The sequence below is a fragment of the Oncorhynchus keta genome, chromosome 31 (genome assembly GCF_023373465.1).
Source record: "Oncorhynchus keta strain PuntledgeMale-10-30-2019 chromosome 31, Oket_V2, whole genome shotgun sequence".
In the NCBI taxonomy this organism is placed as follows: Eukaryota; Metazoa; Chordata; class Actinopteri; order Salmoniformes; family Salmonidae; genus Oncorhynchus; species Oncorhynchus keta.
This window is the reverse complement of record NC_068451.1, coordinates 20,190,992-20,210,157: the sequence shown is the minus strand read 5'-3', so window position 1 is coordinate 20,210,157 and position 19,166 is coordinate 20,190,992. Positions and strand designations below refer to the sequence as shown.

Below are 19,166 nucleotides of genomic sequence, written 5' to 3'. Positions count from 1 at the left end.
TCCTCTCCTGTCTCCTGTATTGGTCCTTTTAAACATTCCCACCCTCTCTATCTATCTATAGACCTTATCAGCAGCTCTACTCCCTCCTCCTCTCTCTGTTTGTAACCTAGTCAGAGGAGTGGTGAGGAGCCAGCTAAAACAATGAGGGTGTTCAAGGGCATAAAGGTGTGATGCATGATGGGTAGTCTGGCAAAGCCACCTGAAGTTTAACTTTGAAGCGGACACGGCCTCTGTGCAGTGCACTCAGAAAGTATGTGCAGTATTTGAAAGGAGGAAAGATTTAGTAAACCAATTAAGAACATCTAGACGAGAGAGAGAGAGAGAGAGAGAGAGAGAGAGAGAGAGAGAGAGAGAGAGAGAGAGAGAGAGAGAGAGAGAGAGAGAGAGAGAGAGAGAGAGAGAGAGAGAGAGAGGGAGAGAGAGGGGACACTGACAAAGGTGACTGAAAAGCTTCTATAAAGCTACTATAAACCGAACAGAGAACTAAACATTTTACGTTTAAAGTAAATACCCTGCTGTAGCCCTTTCATGCAGTCAAATGACTAGTGGCCTCTTGTGGAATGTTATTAAGTTATACACTACTGTTCAAAAGGTTGGGTCACTTATAAATGTCCTTGTTGTTGAAAGAAAAGCACATTTAAAAAAAAAACATCAGCATTTGTGGGTTCGTTTACAGGCTCAAAATGGCCAGAAAAAAATAACTTTCTTCTGAAACTCGTCAATCTATTCTTGTTCTGAGAAATGAAGGCTGCTCCAGATACTTAACTAGTCTAAAGAAGGCCAGTTTTATTGCTTCTTTAATCAGCACAACAGTTTTCGGCTGTGTTAATATAATTGCAAAAGGGTTTTCTAATGATCAGTTAGCCTTTTAAAATTATAAACAATGTGCCATTGGAACACAGGAGTGATGGTTGCTGATAATGGGCCTCTGTACTCCTATGTAGATATTCCATATTCAGCCTCCGGAGGTTGAAGAGGTGCTGTTGCGCCTTCTTCACCACGCTGTCTGTGTGGGTGGACCAATTCAGTTTGTCCGTGATGTGTACGCCGAGGAACTTAACATTTTCAACCTTCTCCACTACTGTCCCGTCGATGTGGATAGGGGGGTGCTCCCTCTGCGGTGTCCTGAAGTCCACGATCATCTCCTTTGTTTTGCTGACGTTGAGTGTGAGGTTATTTTCCTGACACCACACTCAGAGGGCCATCACCTTCACCCTCTAGGCCGTCTTGTCGTTGTTGGTAATCAAGCCTACTACTGTAGTGTCGTCTGCAAACTTGATGATTGAGTTGGAGGCGTGCATGTTCACGCAGTCATGGGTGAACAGGGAGTACAGGAGAGGGCTGAGAACGCACCCTTGTGGGGCCCCAGTGTTGAGGATCAGCGGGGTGTATTGCTTCCTACCCTCACCACCTGGTGGCGTCCCGTCAGAAAGTCCAGGACTCAGTTGCACAGGGCGGGGTCGAGACCCAGAATCTCGAGCTTAACGAGTTTGGAGGGTGAACAGCATTCTCAATGAACAGCATTCTTACATAGGTATTCCTCTTGTCCAGATGGGTTAGGGCAGTGCGATTATGATTGCATCGTCTGTGGACCTATTGGGGCGGTAAGCAAATTGGAGAGGGTCTAGGGTGTAAGGTAGGGTGGAGGTGATATGATCCTTGACTAGTCTCTCAAAGGACTCCATGATGACGGAAGTGAGTGCTACGTGGCGATAGTCGTTTAGCTCAGATACTTTAGCTTTCTTGGGAACAGGAACAATGGTGGCCCTCTGTTGTGGTTCTGTTAAGAAGGCAGATCCACATCCTCTCATACAACAAAGATAGGGGCTAACGAGTAGTCAACAATAATTACCAATGTAAATCATTCACCCATGAGGACATCAATTGTAACATACATGAATGCTCCAGTATGCTAATTGAGTCGTTTGTAATGGACGTGGACAGGTCTTTAGCCCCCCTCCCACTGTTAGACATAAACTGTAATCTCCTCTCTCTGAATAGACCTCTTTCTCAGTGCTGCCATGTTTTTCATTGGAATATGTATTATCTAGCACAATGAGCACAATGTAGCTATTGTCAGCCCGTTAGCAGCGTATAACCTCTCACCTTCTGTCAACTGTGAAAGAGTGTAATTATCATAAACAGGCAGTGGGCCATTAACACCTAACACTGTTTTATTAGTCTGTCTGTCTGTCTGTCTGTCTGTCTGTCTGTCTGTCTGTCTGTCTGTCTGTCTGTCTGTCTGTCTGTCTGTCTCTGTCTGTCTGTCTGTCTGTCTGTCTGTCTGTCTGTCTGTCTGTCTGTCTGTCTGTCTGTCTGCCTGTTACATTTACATTTACATTTAAGTCATTTAGCAGACGCTCTTATCCAGAGCGACTTACAAATTGGTGCATTCACCTTATGACATCCAGTGGAACAGTCACTTTACAATAGTGCATCTAAATCTTAAAGGGGGGTGAGAAGGATGTCTGTCTGTCTGTCTGTCTGTCTGTCTGTCTGTCTGTCTGCCTCTCTGTCTGCCTGCCTCTCTGTCTGTCTGTCTGTCTGTCTGTCTGTCTGTCTGTCTGTCTGTCTGTCTGTCTGTCTGTCTGTCTGCCTGTCTGTCTGAACAACAAATGAAAGTATTATACAGCACTTGTTATTTTCAATGTGGTCCTGAATACATTCTGTGGAAATGTTCTTCCCTGGAAATTGAATTATGAGCGGATAACAGCGCTTTAATCCCAATTAATCGTATAAACACAGTGTCTGTGTATGCGTGCCTGCGTGCGCATGTGTTTGTGCAGGCACGCTTTGTGTGTGTGTGTGTGGGGGGGCTGAGGTCAGAACCACAGGAAGTGTCTGACAACGTTACACGCTAGCTACACGCTCGCGACCTGCTACATGTGGAAGGTCTGGCATGCCACCTCCTGATCCTGTCTCGTGTTGTGATCCCCCGCAGATGGAGAACTAGAAGCATCTTTCATTTCAAACAGTGGGGGAGGCAAGCTAGCTATCTCTGTATAGCGAAGCTTATTAAAGTACTTCTGTATTTATACTGCTGATCTGGAGAGTCACTCACCCTTGAATGCAAAATCACCTTGATTCTTCTAAAATGTAATATGTGACCCAATGAAAATAATGTGTCCCAATGATGCTGACTCATTCAAGCATTTATTTTAGTTTTATAATGATTGGACCAGTATGCTACGAGGCTACCGCCAAGAGCAAAGAACAAAGAGAACCCACTCAGTGCTCTCTACGTGTCATGTAGACTCATGGAAGACTTCCCATATGCTCACTGTTTAATCAAAGTTTAACTCGAAGAATCTGAAATGGTCAAACTAGAAATAGTGATGAACAATTCTGAAATACCCAAATAATACAACCAATATGCTGTTTATGAAATATATTTGACATAATTCTGGTTTCAAAGTCAATTAGTGAAGATAAATAGTTGCTTGAATGTATGTACCTTTAAAAGCCATGAAGAGTGTATGAAGACATTGAAAAGTTGACTGGTCTATTAATTTATTTAGATCCCCTTTACCTGTTAACTTAGTAACGACTCCTTATCCTTGGGGCCTTGATAAGCACTGTGAAAAATCAGATTCCGCTATATGGGGAAAAGGGTATATTATATAATGAAAACAAAACTGATTCATCTCTATCTCTCTCTCTCTCTCTCTCTCTCTCTCTCTCTCTCTCTCTCCTCTCGACTCATATATCCCGCAACTGTAGTAAATAAAAGTCAACGTCAAATTCTGTTTCAATTAAAAGTTATTTATGTCTGGCATACTAAATACCTATTGGCAGAGATGAGCCCTTCCAACAAGGGAAACAAGGCTATAAGAGGTGTGATCTGTTGGCGTGCACTACTACGATTGGTTCCAGGGTGTGATTCTTCGTGTTGTATGTATGTAATGTGTCAGAGAAGAAGCCTTTTCACATCAGCTGCACCATTTCTAAAGTGAAAAGGAGCATAGTGCAACCTTATCCGTAGCAAAAACTCACACGTGTGATGTGGAGTCATGGTACACATAGGACTACTGCCAAACCAAAGTTGGACACTTTTAGTTAGAAGTGGTCAAACTAGAAAGGATGATGTACAACTTTAAAATAATCAACTAATACTACAAAAAGCCTATTTATGAAAATTACATATTTATACAAAAGTATGTGGACACCCCTTCAAATTAGTGGATTCGGCTATTTCACCAACAGGTGTATGAAATCGAGCACACAGCCATGCGATCTCCATAGACAAACATTCACAGTAGAATGGCCTTACTGTAGAGCTCAGTGACTTTCAATGTGCACCGTCATGGGATGTTACCTCTCCAACAAGTCAGTTTGACTAATTCCTGCCCTCCTCGAGCAGCCATTGTCAACTGTAAGTGCTGTTATTGTGAAGTGGAAATGTTTAGGAGCAACAATGGCTCAGCTGCGAAGTGGAAGGCCACACAAGCTCACAGGACTGCCGAATGCTGAAACACATTGCACATAAAAATTGTCTGTCCTCGATTGCAACACTCACTACCGAGATCCAAACTGCTTCTGGAAAGAACATAAGCACAAGAACCGTTCATCGGGAGCTTCAAGAAATGGGTTTCCATGGCCGAGCAACCGCACACAAGCCTAACATCATCATGCGCAATGCCAAGCATCGGCTGGAGTGGTGTTAAGCTCACCACCATTGGACTCTGGAGCAGTGGAAAGGCATTCTCTGGAGTGATGAATCACGCTTCACCATCTGGCAGTCCGACGGACGAGTCTGAATTTAGCGGATGTCCGGAGAACGGTACCTGGCCAGATGCATAGTGCCAACTGTAAAGTTTGGTGGAGGAGGAATAATGGTCTGGGGCTGTTTTTCATTGTTTGGGCTAGGCCCCTTAGTTCCAGTTGAAGGGAAATCTTAACACTACACTATACAATCAAATCAAACTTTACTTGTCACATGCGTTGAATACAACATGCTTACTTACAAGTCCTTAACCAACAGTGCAGTTCAATAGTTAGTTTATTTACCAAATAAACTAAAGTAAAAAATTATAAAAAGTAACACAATAACGAGGCTATATACAGGAGTCAATGTGGGTACAGGTCAGTCGAAGTAATTTGTACATGTAGGTAGGGGTGAAGTGACTATGCATAGACAATTAACAGCGAGTAGCAACAGTATAAAAACGAATGGGGAGGGTCAATGTAAATAATCTGGTGGGCATTTGATTAATTGTTCAGCGGTCATATGGTTTGGGGGTAGAAGATGTTAAGGAGCTTTTGGTTCTAGACTTGGCGCTCCTCTATCGCTACCGTAAGGTAGCAGAGAAAACATTCTAATGACTTCGGTGACTGGAGTCTTTGACAATTTTGGGGATTTCCTCTGACACCGCCTAGTATATAGGTTCTGAATGGTAGGAAACTTGGCCCCAGTGATGTACTGGGCCGTATTACCATCTGTAGCACCTAACGGTCAGATGCCGAGCAGTTACCATACCAGGCGGTGATGCAACCGGTCAGGTTGCTCTCGATGGTGCAGCTGTAGAAGCTTTTGACCATCTGGGGACCCATGGCATTCTGGATGATTCTGTGATTCTGTGTTGCAACAGTTTGGGGAAGGCCCTTTCCTGCTTCAGTATAACAATGCCTTATCCCCATTGAAAACCTTTGTGAAGAATTGGAACGCAGACTGTGAGCCAGGCCAAATCGACCCAACATCAGCACCCGACCTCTCTAATGCTCTTGTGGCTGAATGGAAGCAAGTTCCTGCAGCAATGTTCCAACGTCTAGTGGAAAACCTTCCCAGAAGAGTGGAGACTGCTCTAGCAACAAATGGGGGACCAACTCCATATTAATGCCAATGATTTTGGAATGAGTGTCAACATAATTTTGGTAATCTAGTCTATATTTGAAACAAGTTTGATTTCAAAGTTGGTTTGTGAAGAAATTCAGCGACTTGAGTGTCTGTGCTTTGACTAAAGAAACCAAAAGAGGAGCCATGAAGTGTATGAAAAGACAAAGAAATAAAGTAAATCAGCTTGAAAGGTTGATTTGTCTATTCTTTTCTTTAGATTCCCATTACCTGTTACCTTAGTAACAACTCCTTACCCTTGGAGCCTTGATTCCGCTGAACGGGGAAAAGGGTTTATAATATAATGCATATATAGCTGATCCCCAGCCATTGCAGGTGTGCAGAGCCAGAGAGCCAGCCGTGTTTGACAGATGATGGGTAGAACAGGTTATCAACAGGATATAGTGTTGCACTCGCTACTTATGGTTGATTATACCGTCATTTAGCTTCATGAACCTTTACACTAGTTATTTGTCAGTGTGAGGTAATTATTGAGTTTTTCACATCTGTCTCATTCATGATCATTATTATACTGTGAGTCTTGTTTGCATTGCTTGTGTGAGCATGTGTAACACAAAGATAACACGAAGGTTAGAAGCACAGATCTAGACCTGGGCACAACATATTCATATTAAGTCTTAACTTTCATGTTTAAATTGCCAATGGAAGTTCTCTCTCTCTCTCTCTCTCTCTCTCTCTCTCTCTCTCTCTCTCTCTCTCTCTCTCTCTCTCTCTCTCTCTCTCTCTCTCTCTCTCTCTCTCTCTCTCTCTCTCTCTCTCTCTCTCTCTCTCTGAGAAAGAGATTAAGTTAAAGAGTTGGAGAACACATTGGGAGGGATCTTGGACCATTCCTTCATACAGAATCCTTCCAGATATCCTTTGTCTGCGCTTATGGACTGACCTCTTCAATTCAAACCACAGGTTTTGATAATGCTAAAAAGTCATCTAATTCATGCAGTTGCAGTAAACCAGTTGTGAAATACTACAACTTCTTCAATTACCACATGGGCATACTGTGACATTAACCACCAGTATAATACCAGTATGAGGTCTTAGAAGTACTGTCAATTTAACTACCAGTCTATTACCAATATGAGGTCTTGACAAAATGGCCAAAACTCTTTTGATTAGTTCAGATCTCTGAGGCATTGAAAACTAATTACAGCTCCACCTTTTAAAGAGGGGCTTGTGATCCTTCAGTCTGGCATGAAGAAAATGAAGAGAAGTTGGATAAAAGTGTGCATCAATCAAATGTAACAAACCCAATTATTGTCAGCCCTCCCTCTTTTCTCCTCCCCTCAAAGCCAGCCAAGATCTCCCCATGACTCAATCCTGATGCACCAATTACAGACATTTAGAGTCTTAACTAATAACAGCAATTCAATCAGAGCACAGCGGCAGCATGCATGGGAGAGGTAAGGCAAGCGCAGCACGGGATAAATAATGACAAACCGCAATTTGGTTGATATTGTTATTTTTACTCTCTGGTTCTTAATAATAGGATCGTAAATTGCCTTAACTGTCTTCATTCTAGAAGCTTCCTGTTTAGTCGTGATGAGTCAATTGTGGCGGGCTCTGGTATGGTTTTCTGGTATGGTTTTCAGCTCTGGTATGGTTTTCAGGTATGGTTTTCAGATGGAGGAGATAGGAGGGATGGCCTACAGAATCCCTACAGCACCAGAGCAGACTTTCTTTACAACTCAAAGTCAACTCCACCCCAACAGATAGACACCACAGGATTTGGAGTGATACGCCCTGTCACGTCTGCTCCTCCCCTCCGGCATACGACGTCGCCAGAGTTCTAACCACTGGTTCTGGGATGCATCATTACGCACACCTGTGTATCATTATGATTCACACCTGGTCTCCATTACCTTCATATGTCACTCTCCTATGTTCACTCACCAGTTGGTATTGTTCTTGTGTATCGGCATACTGCCTTATGTTAGTGTCATGTTCTTGGTTTTATTGTTGTATTAAAACGTTTCACCTGCTTCCTACTCACCGCCCCATCATTACACACTCATCATTGAAGCTAAGATTTTTGTATAAATCTTCGATACACAGGATGTTTATAGTGCTTTTCTAAAATGCCAAAGATGGTTGGATGAAGCCTGAGTAAGTACAGCTGTGAGTTGGTCTGTGTGACTCATAGAGAAGCATTAGAGATCCTATGGCACTCTTTAACTTCCCCTGAATGTCTGGGTTTAACATCACTGGGTAGAGAAACAACTCCTCAATAGAGGGACTAATAAAATGCGAGAGAGAGAGCCTTAAACCAGGAAATCGTATTGGACAATCAATCAGCCAATTAGCCCTGCCTGAAACTGTTCTCAGCCAATTGGAAAGGGACCTCTCCACAGCAGTGAAGTCAAGTGTGGACTGGTAATTTAAAAGTGGTGTACTTTCGGCTACTTTCATTCAATTCGCTCACAGGCCGACAACCATCCTAAGAAATTCAAGTGGATCAATTTTCAAAGAAAATGGCTTAAAAACTAAAAAGGAATAACACCTTTTCCAAGGAGTCAATTAAGTCTTAGAGCAGTTCTGGGCATTCATAATCACTTATGTAGACATGGTAGAACTCTGTTATAGCACCCAGCTGACAGTTAGTACAGCAATTTAAGTTCTCTATGAAAAGACAATACGTGTCCACCACAGAGCAAAGAGGGAATGGTACTTACCAGTATAGTGGAGACAACTAGAGATCTGTTGGCTAAGGAATCTGTGACATTGGATGTCTTCCCCTTCTGGTGGTCTGTCATGTTCAAGCCACTAGGAGGGTCCCATGTTCCAATCTGAGGGGAAAAACACAGAAAAACATTAGCATTTAGTGCACTTCAGTTATATCTTCCATACAGAAAAATGTGTGTCTATGAGAAAATATGATGGGAGGTGCGTTATTACAAACACGCACACACACACACACACACACACACACACACACACACACACACACACACACACACACACACACACACACACACACACACACACACACACACACACACACACACACGCACGCACGCACGCACGCACGCACGCACGCACGCACGCACACACATGACACACACACAGACACACACACATACACACTCCTCTTCCACAGAGAGCTAGAGGCAGATCCTGATCCTAGATCAGCTCGTATATCTCATCCCGCAGGTTAAGAGTTAAGAGTTCAACCTGCTGTCAGCCGTGTCCTAAAGGTGCTGGAGAATTCTGGGAATGTGTGCTTGAGCTGAAGAGGTGGAGTACTGAGTGTGTGTGTGTGTGTGCATGTGAGTGAGTGTTTAAGGAGGGGTTGGTGGAAGCAGCAAGAAGAGGAGGAGGAGGAGAGGGGCGAGCCTGCAGGGGCCTCTCATCCTGGCGGTGTTATTATCTTAACCACTACAGGGTTAAGATATCTCAGCAGACACTCTGCTCTGCAGCACCAACCCACTACAGCCACAACAGCACTGCTCCTCTCTCTGATGCCCACTACTGAGGCCTTAGAGATGGCTGCTTTGTAATTGCAAATCAACTGTTTAATTCAGTCTTCATGAGGTTGGAGGGCTCATGAAGGTTTTTTCATGAATCGAGTAAATTATTCATGGAGGCGCAGACACACGCCACAGAGAGAGACAAGGAGGTCAGGAGTATCTGAGAGGCACACACAGGGGAGCATGTGTGTAAGGAGGGTGTGTGTGTGTGGGTTGGTGCTTGGATCTGCTGTGTTGGCAAGCTTTCTTTAATGAATTATCTCCTCCATAGACGTGCACACATGGTCATGTATTATAAACATGCACACTCAAACACACACACACACACACTCCCCTAGTACCTTCTCCAGTCCGTCCTCCTTCAGACTAATCACATCCAGGTCAAAGTCTGTCCTCAAGCCGTTGGTTCTGTTGAAAGTGATCCGCCCAGTCAAGCCATCCCAGTGGGCCTGGAGGAGAGAAAGAGAGAGGGGTCGGAAGCGAGAGAGGGAGGAAGGAAGGGAGGAGAGACAGAAAAAGAGAGAGAGAAAGCAAGAGTGAAAGGGAGAAAGGGATGGAGAGTGAGGAGAAAGAGATGGGGGAGGGAAAGAGAGATAGAGATTCATCATAACCAAAGAGCAAGAGGTCACAGGAGCTCACTCATTCTCAGCAAAATAGAGACATTAATTATTCATTAGAGTTCACCTTTAAGCAAGGCACACACACACACACTGTATAGTAATTATTAATACCACATACACAAACTCTATACAGCTTTCTCCAGGACACAGATGCTTTTTGGACATAATTCTGATGGTTGCTTTTGTAACAGTGAGATAGTTATTACCCAATCTGTAACGATATAGGCACTGCTTTGGAATGCTGAAATCGAGCATAAAAGGGGCCCTAAGCACTGAACTTGTCACACACACCCTGATCTGTTTCACCTGTCCTTGTGATTGTCTCTACCCCCTCCAGGTGTCACTTATTTTACCCAGTGCATTTATCCCTGTGCTTCCTATCTCTCTGTGCCAGTTCGTCTTTTATGTGTCCAAGTCGACCAGCGTTTTCCTTCGTTCTCCTGCTTTTTGCATTCTCATTTTTCTAGTCCTCCTGGTTTTGACCCTTGCCTGTTTCTGGACTTTGTACCTGCCTGACCATTCTGCCTTTCTTGACCACGAGCCTGTCTGCCACTCTGTACCTCCTGGTGTCTGATCTGGTTTTGACCTTTTTGCCTATCCACGACCATTCTCTTGCCTTTCCACGACCATTCTCTTGCCTTTCCACGACCATTCTCTTGCCTGTCCACGACCATTCTCTTGCCTGTCCACGACCATTCTCTTGCCTTTCCACGACCATTCTCTTGCATGTCCATGACCATTCTCTTGCCTGTCCACGACCATTCTCTTGCCTATGACCATTCTCTTGCCTGTCCACGACCATTCTCTTGCCTGTCCATGACCATTCTCTTGCCTGTCCACGACCATTCTCTTGCCTGTCCACGACCATTCTCTTGCCTGTCCATGACCATTCTCTTGCCTATCCACGACCATTCTCTTGCCTGTCCACGACCATTCTCTTGCCTGTCCACGACCATTCTCTTGCCTGTCCACGACCATTCTCTTGCCTGTCCACGACCATTCTCTTGCCTGTCCACGACCATTCTCTTGCCTGTCCACGACCATTCTCTTGCCTGTCCACGACCATTCTATTGCCTGTCCATGACCATTCTCTTGCCTGTCCACGACCATTCTCTTGCCTGTCCATGACCATTCTCTTGCCTGTCCATGACCATTCTATTGCCTGTCCATGACCATTCTCTTGCCTGTCCACGACCATTCTCTTGCCTGTCCATGACCATTCTCTTGCCTGTCCATGACCATTCTCTTGCCTGTCCATGACCATTCTCTTGCCTGTCCATGACCATTCTCTTGCCTGTCCATGACCATTCTCTTGCCTGTCCATGACCATTCTCTTGCCTGTCCATGACCATTCTCTTGCCTGTCCACGACCATTCTCTTGCCTGTCCATGACCATTCTCTTGCCTGTCCACGACCATTCTCTTGCCTGTCCACGACCATTCTCTTGCCTGTCCACGACCATTCTCTTGCCTGTCCACGACCATTCTCTTGCCTGTCCATGACCATTCTCTTGCCTGTCCATGACCATTCTCTTGCCTGTCCATGACCATTCTATTGCCTGTCCATGACCATTCTCTTGCCTGTCCACGACCATTCTCTTGCCTGTCCACGACCATTCTCTTGCCTGTCCATGACCATTCTCTTGCCTGTCCACGACCATTCTCTTGCCTGTCCACGACCATTCTCTTGCCTGTCCACGACCATTCTCTTGCCTGTCCATGACCATTCTATTGCCTGTCCACGACCATTCTCTTGCCTGTCCATGACCATTCTCTTGCCTGTCCATGACCATTCTCTTGCCTGTCCATGACCATTCTCTTGCCTGTCCATGACCATTCTATTGCCTGTCCACGACCATTCTCTTGCCTATCCACGACCATTCTCTTGCCTATCCACGACCATTCTCTTGCCTGTCCACGACCATTCTCTTGCCTGTCCATGACCATTCTCTTGCCTGTCCACGACCATTCTCTTGCCTGTCCATGACCATTCTCTTGCCTGTCCATGACCATTCTCTTGCCTGTCCACGACCATTCTCTTGCCTGTCCACGACCATTCTCTTGCCTGTCCACGACCATTCTCTTGCCTGTCCACGACCATTCTCTTGCCTGTCCACGACCATTCTCTTGCCTGTCCACGACCATTCTCTTGCCTGTCCACGACCATTCTCTTGCCTGTCCATGACCATTCTATTGCCTGTCCACGACCATTCTCTTGCCTGTCCACGACCATTCTCTTGCCTGTCCATGACCATTCTCTTGCCTGTCCACGACCATTCTCTTGCCTGTCCATGACCATTCTCTTGCCTGTCCACGACCATTCTCTTGCCTGTCCATGACCATTCTCTTGCCTGTCCATGACCATTCTCTTGCCTGTCCATGACCATTCTCTTGCCTGTCCATGACCATTCTCTTGCCTGTCCATGACCATTCTCTTGCCTGTCCATGACCATTCTCTTGCCTGTCCATGACCATTCTCTTGCCTGTCCACGACCATTCTCTTGCCTGTCCATGACCATTCTCTTGCCTGTCCACGACCATTCTCTTGCCTGTCCACGACCATTCTCTTGCCTGTCCATGACCATTCTCTCTTGCCTGTCCATGACCATTCTATTGCCTGTCCACGACCATTCTCTTGCCTGTCCATGACCATTCTCTTGCCTGTCCATGACCATTCTCTTGCCTGTCCATGACCATTCTCTTGCCTGTCCATGACCATTCTCTTGCCTGTCCATGACCATTCTCTTGCCTGTCCATGACCATTCTCTAGTCTGTCCATGACCATTCTCTTGCCTGTCCATGACCATTCTCTTGCCTGTCCATGACCATTCTCTTGCCTGTCCATGACCATTCTCTTGCCTGTCCATGACCATTCTCTTGCCTGTCCATGACCATTCTCTTGCCTGTCCATGACCATTCTCTTGCCTGTCCACGACCATTCTCTAGTCTGTCCACGACCATTCTCTAGTCTGTCCATGACCATTCTCTTGCCTGTCCATGACCATTCTCTTGCCTGTCCATGACCATTCTCTTGCCTGTCCACGACCATTCTCTTGCCTGTCCATGACCATTCTCTTGCCTACTCCTTTGGATTATTAAACATTGTAAGACTCCAACCATCTTCCTCCTGTGTCTGCATCTGGGTCTCGCCTTGTGCCTTGATAGAACTCTCTTGTGTTACATTGCATAGCAAATGTTGAATTCTGTGCCCTTTTCTTAGAGAAGCAGGAGCAACTGACTTAAAGCGAATGTTATTTCAGAAAGAACCTGTAGTATGACTCATCTAACGTCATGTTATTACAGGCTCTTACATGTCACATTGTTCCTCTACGTTGGGAAGAGAGAACTAGATGAAAGAAGATTGTGCATTTCCAAAAAATAACTACAATTACCTGCCTATGTTGGACATGGTTATATTGAAAATAACAATGGAAATTGGTACCTTTGAATGAATCGGTGTTAAATAGATATAGTATGTTAAGTGTAATGTTAGCCTGTGATTCAGTGATAGTGTAATGTTAGCCTGTCATACAGTGGTGATTCAGTAATAGTGTAATGTTAGCCTTTAATACAGTGGTGATTCAGTGATAGTTTAATTTTAGCCTGTAATACAGTGGTGATTCAGTAATAGTGTAATGTTAGCCTTTAATACAGTGGTGATTCAGTGATAGTTTAATGTTAGCCTTTAATACAGTGGTGATTCAGTGATAGTTTAATTTTAGCCTGTAATACAGTGGTGATTCAGTGATAGTGTAATGTTAGCCTGTGATTCAGTGATAGTGTAATGTTAGCCTTTCATACAGTGGTGATTCAGTGATAGTGTAATGTTAGCCTTTCATACAGTGGTGATTCAGTGATAGTGTAATGTTAGCCTTTAATACAGTGGTGATTCAGTGATAGTGTAATGTTAGCCTTTGATACAGTGTTGATTCAGTGATAGTGTAATGTTAGCCTGTGATTCAGTGATAGTGTAATGTTAGCCTGTGATTCAGTGATAGTGTAATGTTAGCCTGTCATACAGTGGTGATTCAGTAATAGTGTAATGTTAGCCTTTAATACAGTGGTGATTCAGTGATAGTGTAATGTTAGCCTTTGATACAGTGTTGATTCAGTGATAGTGTAATGTTAGCCTGTAATACAGTGGTGATTCAGTGATAGTGTAATGTTAGCCTGTGATTCAGTGATAGTGTAATGTTAGCCTTTCATACAGTGGTGATTCAGTAATAGTGTAATGTTAGCCTTTCATACAGTGGTGATTCAGTAATAGTGTAATGTTAGCCTTTAATACAGTGGTGATTCAGTGATAGTGTAATGTTAGCCTGTAATACAGTGGTGATTCAACGATAGTGTAATGTTAGCCTTTAATACAGTGGTGATTCAGTAATAGTTGTAATGTTAGCCTGTCATACAGTGGTGATTCAGTGATAGTGTAATGTTGGCCTGTAATACAGTGGTGATTCAGTGATAGTGTAATTTAAGCCTGTAATACAGTGGTGATTCAGCGATAGTGTAATGTTGGCCTGTAATACAGTGGTGATTCAGTGATAGTGTAATGTTAGCCTGTAATACAGTGGTGATTCAGTGATAGTGTAATGTTAGCCTGTAATACAGTGGTGATTCAGTGATAGTGTAATGTAAGCCTGTGATTCAGTGATAGTGTAATGTTAGCCTGTAATACAGTGGTGATTCAGTGATAGTGTAATGTTAGCCTGTAACACAGTGGTGATTCAGTGATAGTGTAATGTAAGCCTGTAATACAGTGGTGATTCAGCGATAGTGTAATGTTGGCCTGTAATACAGTGGTGATTCAGTGATAGTGTAATGTTAGCCTGTAATACAGTGGTGATTCAGTAATAGTGTAATGTTAGCCTGTAATACAGTGGTGATTCAGTGATAGTGTAATGTTAGCCTGTAATACAGTGGTGATTCAGTGATAGTGTAATTTAAGCCTGTGATTCAGTGATAGTGTAATGTTAGCCTGTAATACAGTGGTGATTCAGTGATAGTGTAATGTTGGCCTGTAATACAGTGGTGATTCAGTAATAGTGTAATGTTAGCCTTTAATACAGTGGTGATTCAGTGATAGTTTAATTTTAGCCTGTAATACAGTGGTGATTCAGTAATAGTGTAATGTTAGCCTTTAATACAGTGGTGATTCAGTGATAGTTTAATTTTAGCCTGTAATACAGTGGTGATTCAGTGATAGTGTAATGTTAGCCTGTGATTCAGTGATAGTGTAATGTTAGCCTTTCATACAGTGGTGATTCAGTGATAGTGTAATGTTAGCCTTTCATACAGTGGTGATTCAGTGATAGTGTAATGTTAGCCTTTCATACAGTGGTGATTCAGTGATAGTGTAATGTTAGCCTTTAATACAGTGGTGATTCAGTGATAGTGTAATGTTAGCCTTTCATACAGTGGTGATTCAGTAATAGTGTAATGTTAGCCTTTCATACAGTGGTGATTCAGTGATAGTGTAATGTTAGCCTGTCATACAGTGGTGATTCAGTAATAGTGTAATGTTAGCCTTTAATACAGTGGTGATTCAGTGATAGTTTAATTTTAGCCTGTAATACAGTGGTGATTCAGTGATAGTGTAATGTTAGCCTGTGATTCAGTGATAGTGTAATGTTAGCCTGTCATACAGTGGTGATTCAGTAATAGTGTAATGTTAGCCTTTAATACAGTGGTGATTCAGTGATAGTGTAATGTTAGCCTGTCATACAGTGGTGATTCAGTAATAGTTGTAATGTTAGCCTTTAATACAGTGGTGATTCAGTGATAGTGTAATGTTAGCCTGTAATACAGTGGTGATTCAACGATAGTGTAATGTTAGCCTTTAATACAGTGGTGATTCAGTAATAGTTGTAATGTTAGCCTGTCATACAGTGGTGATTCAGTGATAGTGTAATGTTGGCCTGTAATACAGTGGTGATTCAGTGATAGTGTAATGTTTGCCTGTAATACAGTGATGATTCAGTGATAGTGTAATGTTAGCCTGTAATACAGTGGTGATTCAGTGACAGTGTAGGGAAAGGGGGATACCTAGTCAGTAGTACAACTGAATGTATTCAACTGAAATGTGTCTTCCGCATTTAACAAAACCCCTCTGAGTCAGAGAGGTGAGGGGGGCTGCCTTAGTCAACATCCACATCATCGGCGCCTGGGGAACAGTGGAATACCTGCCTTGCTCAGGGGCAGAACGACATATGTTTACCTTGTCAGCTCGGGGATACGATCCAGAAACCTTTCGGTTACTGGCCCAATGCTCCTACCCGCCAGGCATTGATAGTTCAGTGTTAGCCTGTGATGCAGTGGCCAGGCAGTGATAGTTCAGTGTTAGCCTGTGATACAGTGGCCAGGCAGTGATAGTTTAGTGTTAGCCTGTGATACAGTGGCCAGGCAGTAATAACTCAGTGTTAGCATGTGATACAGTGGCCAGGCAGTGTTAACTTAGTGTTAGCATGTGATATAGTGGCCATGCAGTGATAGTTTAGTGTTAGCCTGTGATGCAGTGGCCATGCAGTGATAATTCAGTTTAGCCTGTGATGCAGTGGCCATGCAGTGATAATTCAGTGTTAGCCTGTGATGCAGTGGCCATGCAGTGATAGTCCAGTGTTAGCCTGTGATGCAGTGGCCATGCAGTGATAATTCAGTGTTAGCATGTGATGCAGTGGCCATGCAGTGATAGTCCAGTGTTAGCCTGTGATGCAGAGGCCATGTAGTGATAGTTCAGCATTAGCCTGTGATGCAGAGGCCATGTAGTGATAGTTCAGCATTAGCCTGTGATGCAGAGGCCATGTAGTGATAGTTCAGCATTAGCCTGTGATGCAGTGGCCATGCAGTGATAGTCCAGTGTTACCCTGTATGTCACTCTGGATCGACAGTACAGTGGTATATAAAGACCATCAGGCCAAACAGTGGTGTCATTTATGAGGGCTGGCTGGTGTCCACCCTAGTACTGGTCCACAGGCTTAGAGAGAGAGAGCACTAGAGGTGGCGAGATGTGAGATTATTTGTGCGGCTGTTCGAGACAAAGAGCTTTAAAATGTCAAAAACCTCATCCCTCCATTTGTCCTCCCCACCCTCCAGCCACACCACCCCCGAGACAGTGTGAGTGTTAGCAAGGTTCTGGTGAAATCTCACAGAGCAAACAGAACAGAACAGGGTAGCTAGCCTTTACAAACCCTAAATATAGCTGACAGCCAGGGACGTTTGGATTAACCACCCCAGTTTCCAGAATCTATCTAGCACACTGAGGAAAGATTAAGATTAAGATCATGTAGACCCATTCTGTAGGGACATGATATGAAAACAGGGAGACAGGTTTAAGATGAAGATGGTTGCTGCTCTCGGAGAACTATGAATGTACATAATATAAAAATGCCGTTAAAAACAAAGCCTTTTTCTTTCATTTACATTGATTTCTTTGATCGCCCCCTTGTGCCCATCCAGCTTGTCTCGCTGTATGTCTCTCTTGTGTCTCTCTCTCCTATGTGTGTGTAGGCGTTCTCTCACTCTTTCATGCTCTCTCTCCTATGTGTGTGTAGGCTCTCTCACTCTTTCATTCTCTCTCTCTTTCATTATCTCTCTCCTATGTGTGTGTAGGCTCTCTCACTCTTTCATTCTCTCTCTCTTTCATTCTCTCTCTCCTGTGTGTGTGTAGGCAATCTCTCTCTCTTTCATTCTCTCTCCTATGTGTGTGTAGGCAATCTCTCTCTCTTTCATTCTCTCTCTCCTATGTGTGTAGGCATTCTCTCTCTCTTTCATTCTCTCTCTCCTATGTGTGGGTAGGCGTTCTCTCTCTCTTTCATTCTCTCTCCTATGTGTGTGTAGGCAATCTCTCTCTCTTTCATTCTCTCTCTCCTATGTGTGTGTAGGCATTCTCTCTCTCTTTCATTCTCTCTCTCCTATGTGTGTGTAGGTGTTCTCTCACTCTTTCATGCTCTCTCTCCTATGTGTGTGTAGGCGTTCTCTCTCTTTCATGCACTCTCTCCTATGTGTGTGTAGGCTCTCTCTCACTCACTCATTCATTTTCTCTCTCCTATGTGTGTAGGCTCTCTTTCACTCACTCTTTCATTCTCTCTCTCCTGTGTGTGTGTAGGCGTTCTCTCTCTCTTTCATGCTCTCTCTCCTATGTGTGTGTAGGCTCTCTCTCACTCACTCATTCATTCTCTCTCTCCTATGTGTGTGTAGGCGTTCTCTCTCTCTTTCATGCTCACTCTCCTATGTGTGTGTAGGCTCTCTCTCACTCACTCATTCATTCTCTCTCTCCTATGTGTGTGTAGGCGTTCTCTCTCTCTCTTTCATGCTCTCTCTCCTATGTGTGTGTAGGCATTCTCTCTCTCTTTCATTCTCTCTCCTGTGTGTGTGTAGGCAATCTCTCTCTCTTTCATTCTCTCTCTCCTATGTGTGGGTAGGCGTTCTCTCTCTCTTTCATGCTCTCTCTCCTATGTGTGTGTAGGCTCTCTCTCACTCACTCTTTCATTCTCTCTCTCCTGTGTGTGTGTAGGCGTTCTCTCTCTCTTTCATGCTCTCTCTCCTATGTGTGTGTAGGCTCTCTCTCTCTTTCATGCTCTCTTTCCTATGTGTGTGTAGGCTCTCTCTCACTCATTCATTCTCTCTCTCCATGTCCATCCCTCCCCTGCCTGTCCAGTGGGCCGGTGTGTAATGTATAATACTACGTACATCTTTGATGAGGGCCATGAATCTGTTCCCAAAGCGCCAGGGTTTGTGTCTGTTGCACTGTAGGGAGCTGACAGTGATCTGCTGAGACTGCTGCACGGCCACGGCCACCACGTGCACGGCATCGTACATGAGCGCAGCGTCCGTCTGGAAAACAACAAAGAGAATGTAGAATTTAAATGTTTTATATATACTGAACAAATATATAAAACGCAACATGCAACAATTTCAATGCTTTTACGGAGTTGCAGTACACATAATGAAGTCAGTCAATTAAAATATATAAATAAGGCCCTAATCTATGGATTCCACATGACTGGGCAAGAGTGCAGTCATGGGTGGGTCTGGGAGGGCATAGGCCCACCCATTTGGGCTGGCGTGGATACACGTGGTCTGCAGTTGTGAGGCCGGTTGGACGTACTGCCAAATTCTCTAAAACTATGTTGGAGGTGGCTTATTTTAGAGAAATTAACATTAAATTATTTGGCAACAGATCTGGTGGACATTCCTTCAGTCAGCATGCCAATTGCACGCTCCCTCAAAACTTGAGACA

At 44.1% G+C, this 19,166-nt stretch overlaps 1 protein-coding gene across 1 annotated transcript in view; it reads right to left on the bottom strand.

The window, feature by feature from the left end:
• LOC118367756 (glutamate receptor ionotropic, kainate 2-like) overlaps positions 1 to 19,166 on the bottom strand; it is a 301,405-nt gene that overhangs the window by 147,899 nt on the left and 134,340 nt on the right. Inside the window, exons 8-10 of the mRNA XM_052489092.1 lie at positions 18,617 to 18,760; positions 9,651 to 9,758; positions 8,515 to 8,628 (exon numbers count right to left, since the gene is read on the bottom strand). Coding sequence (XP_052345052.1) covers positions 8,515 to 8,628; positions 9,651 to 9,758; positions 18,617 to 18,760 — 366 coding nt within the window. The remainder of the gene's footprint in view (positions 1 to 8,514; positions 8,629 to 9,650; positions 9,759 to 18,616; positions 18,761 to 19,166) is intronic.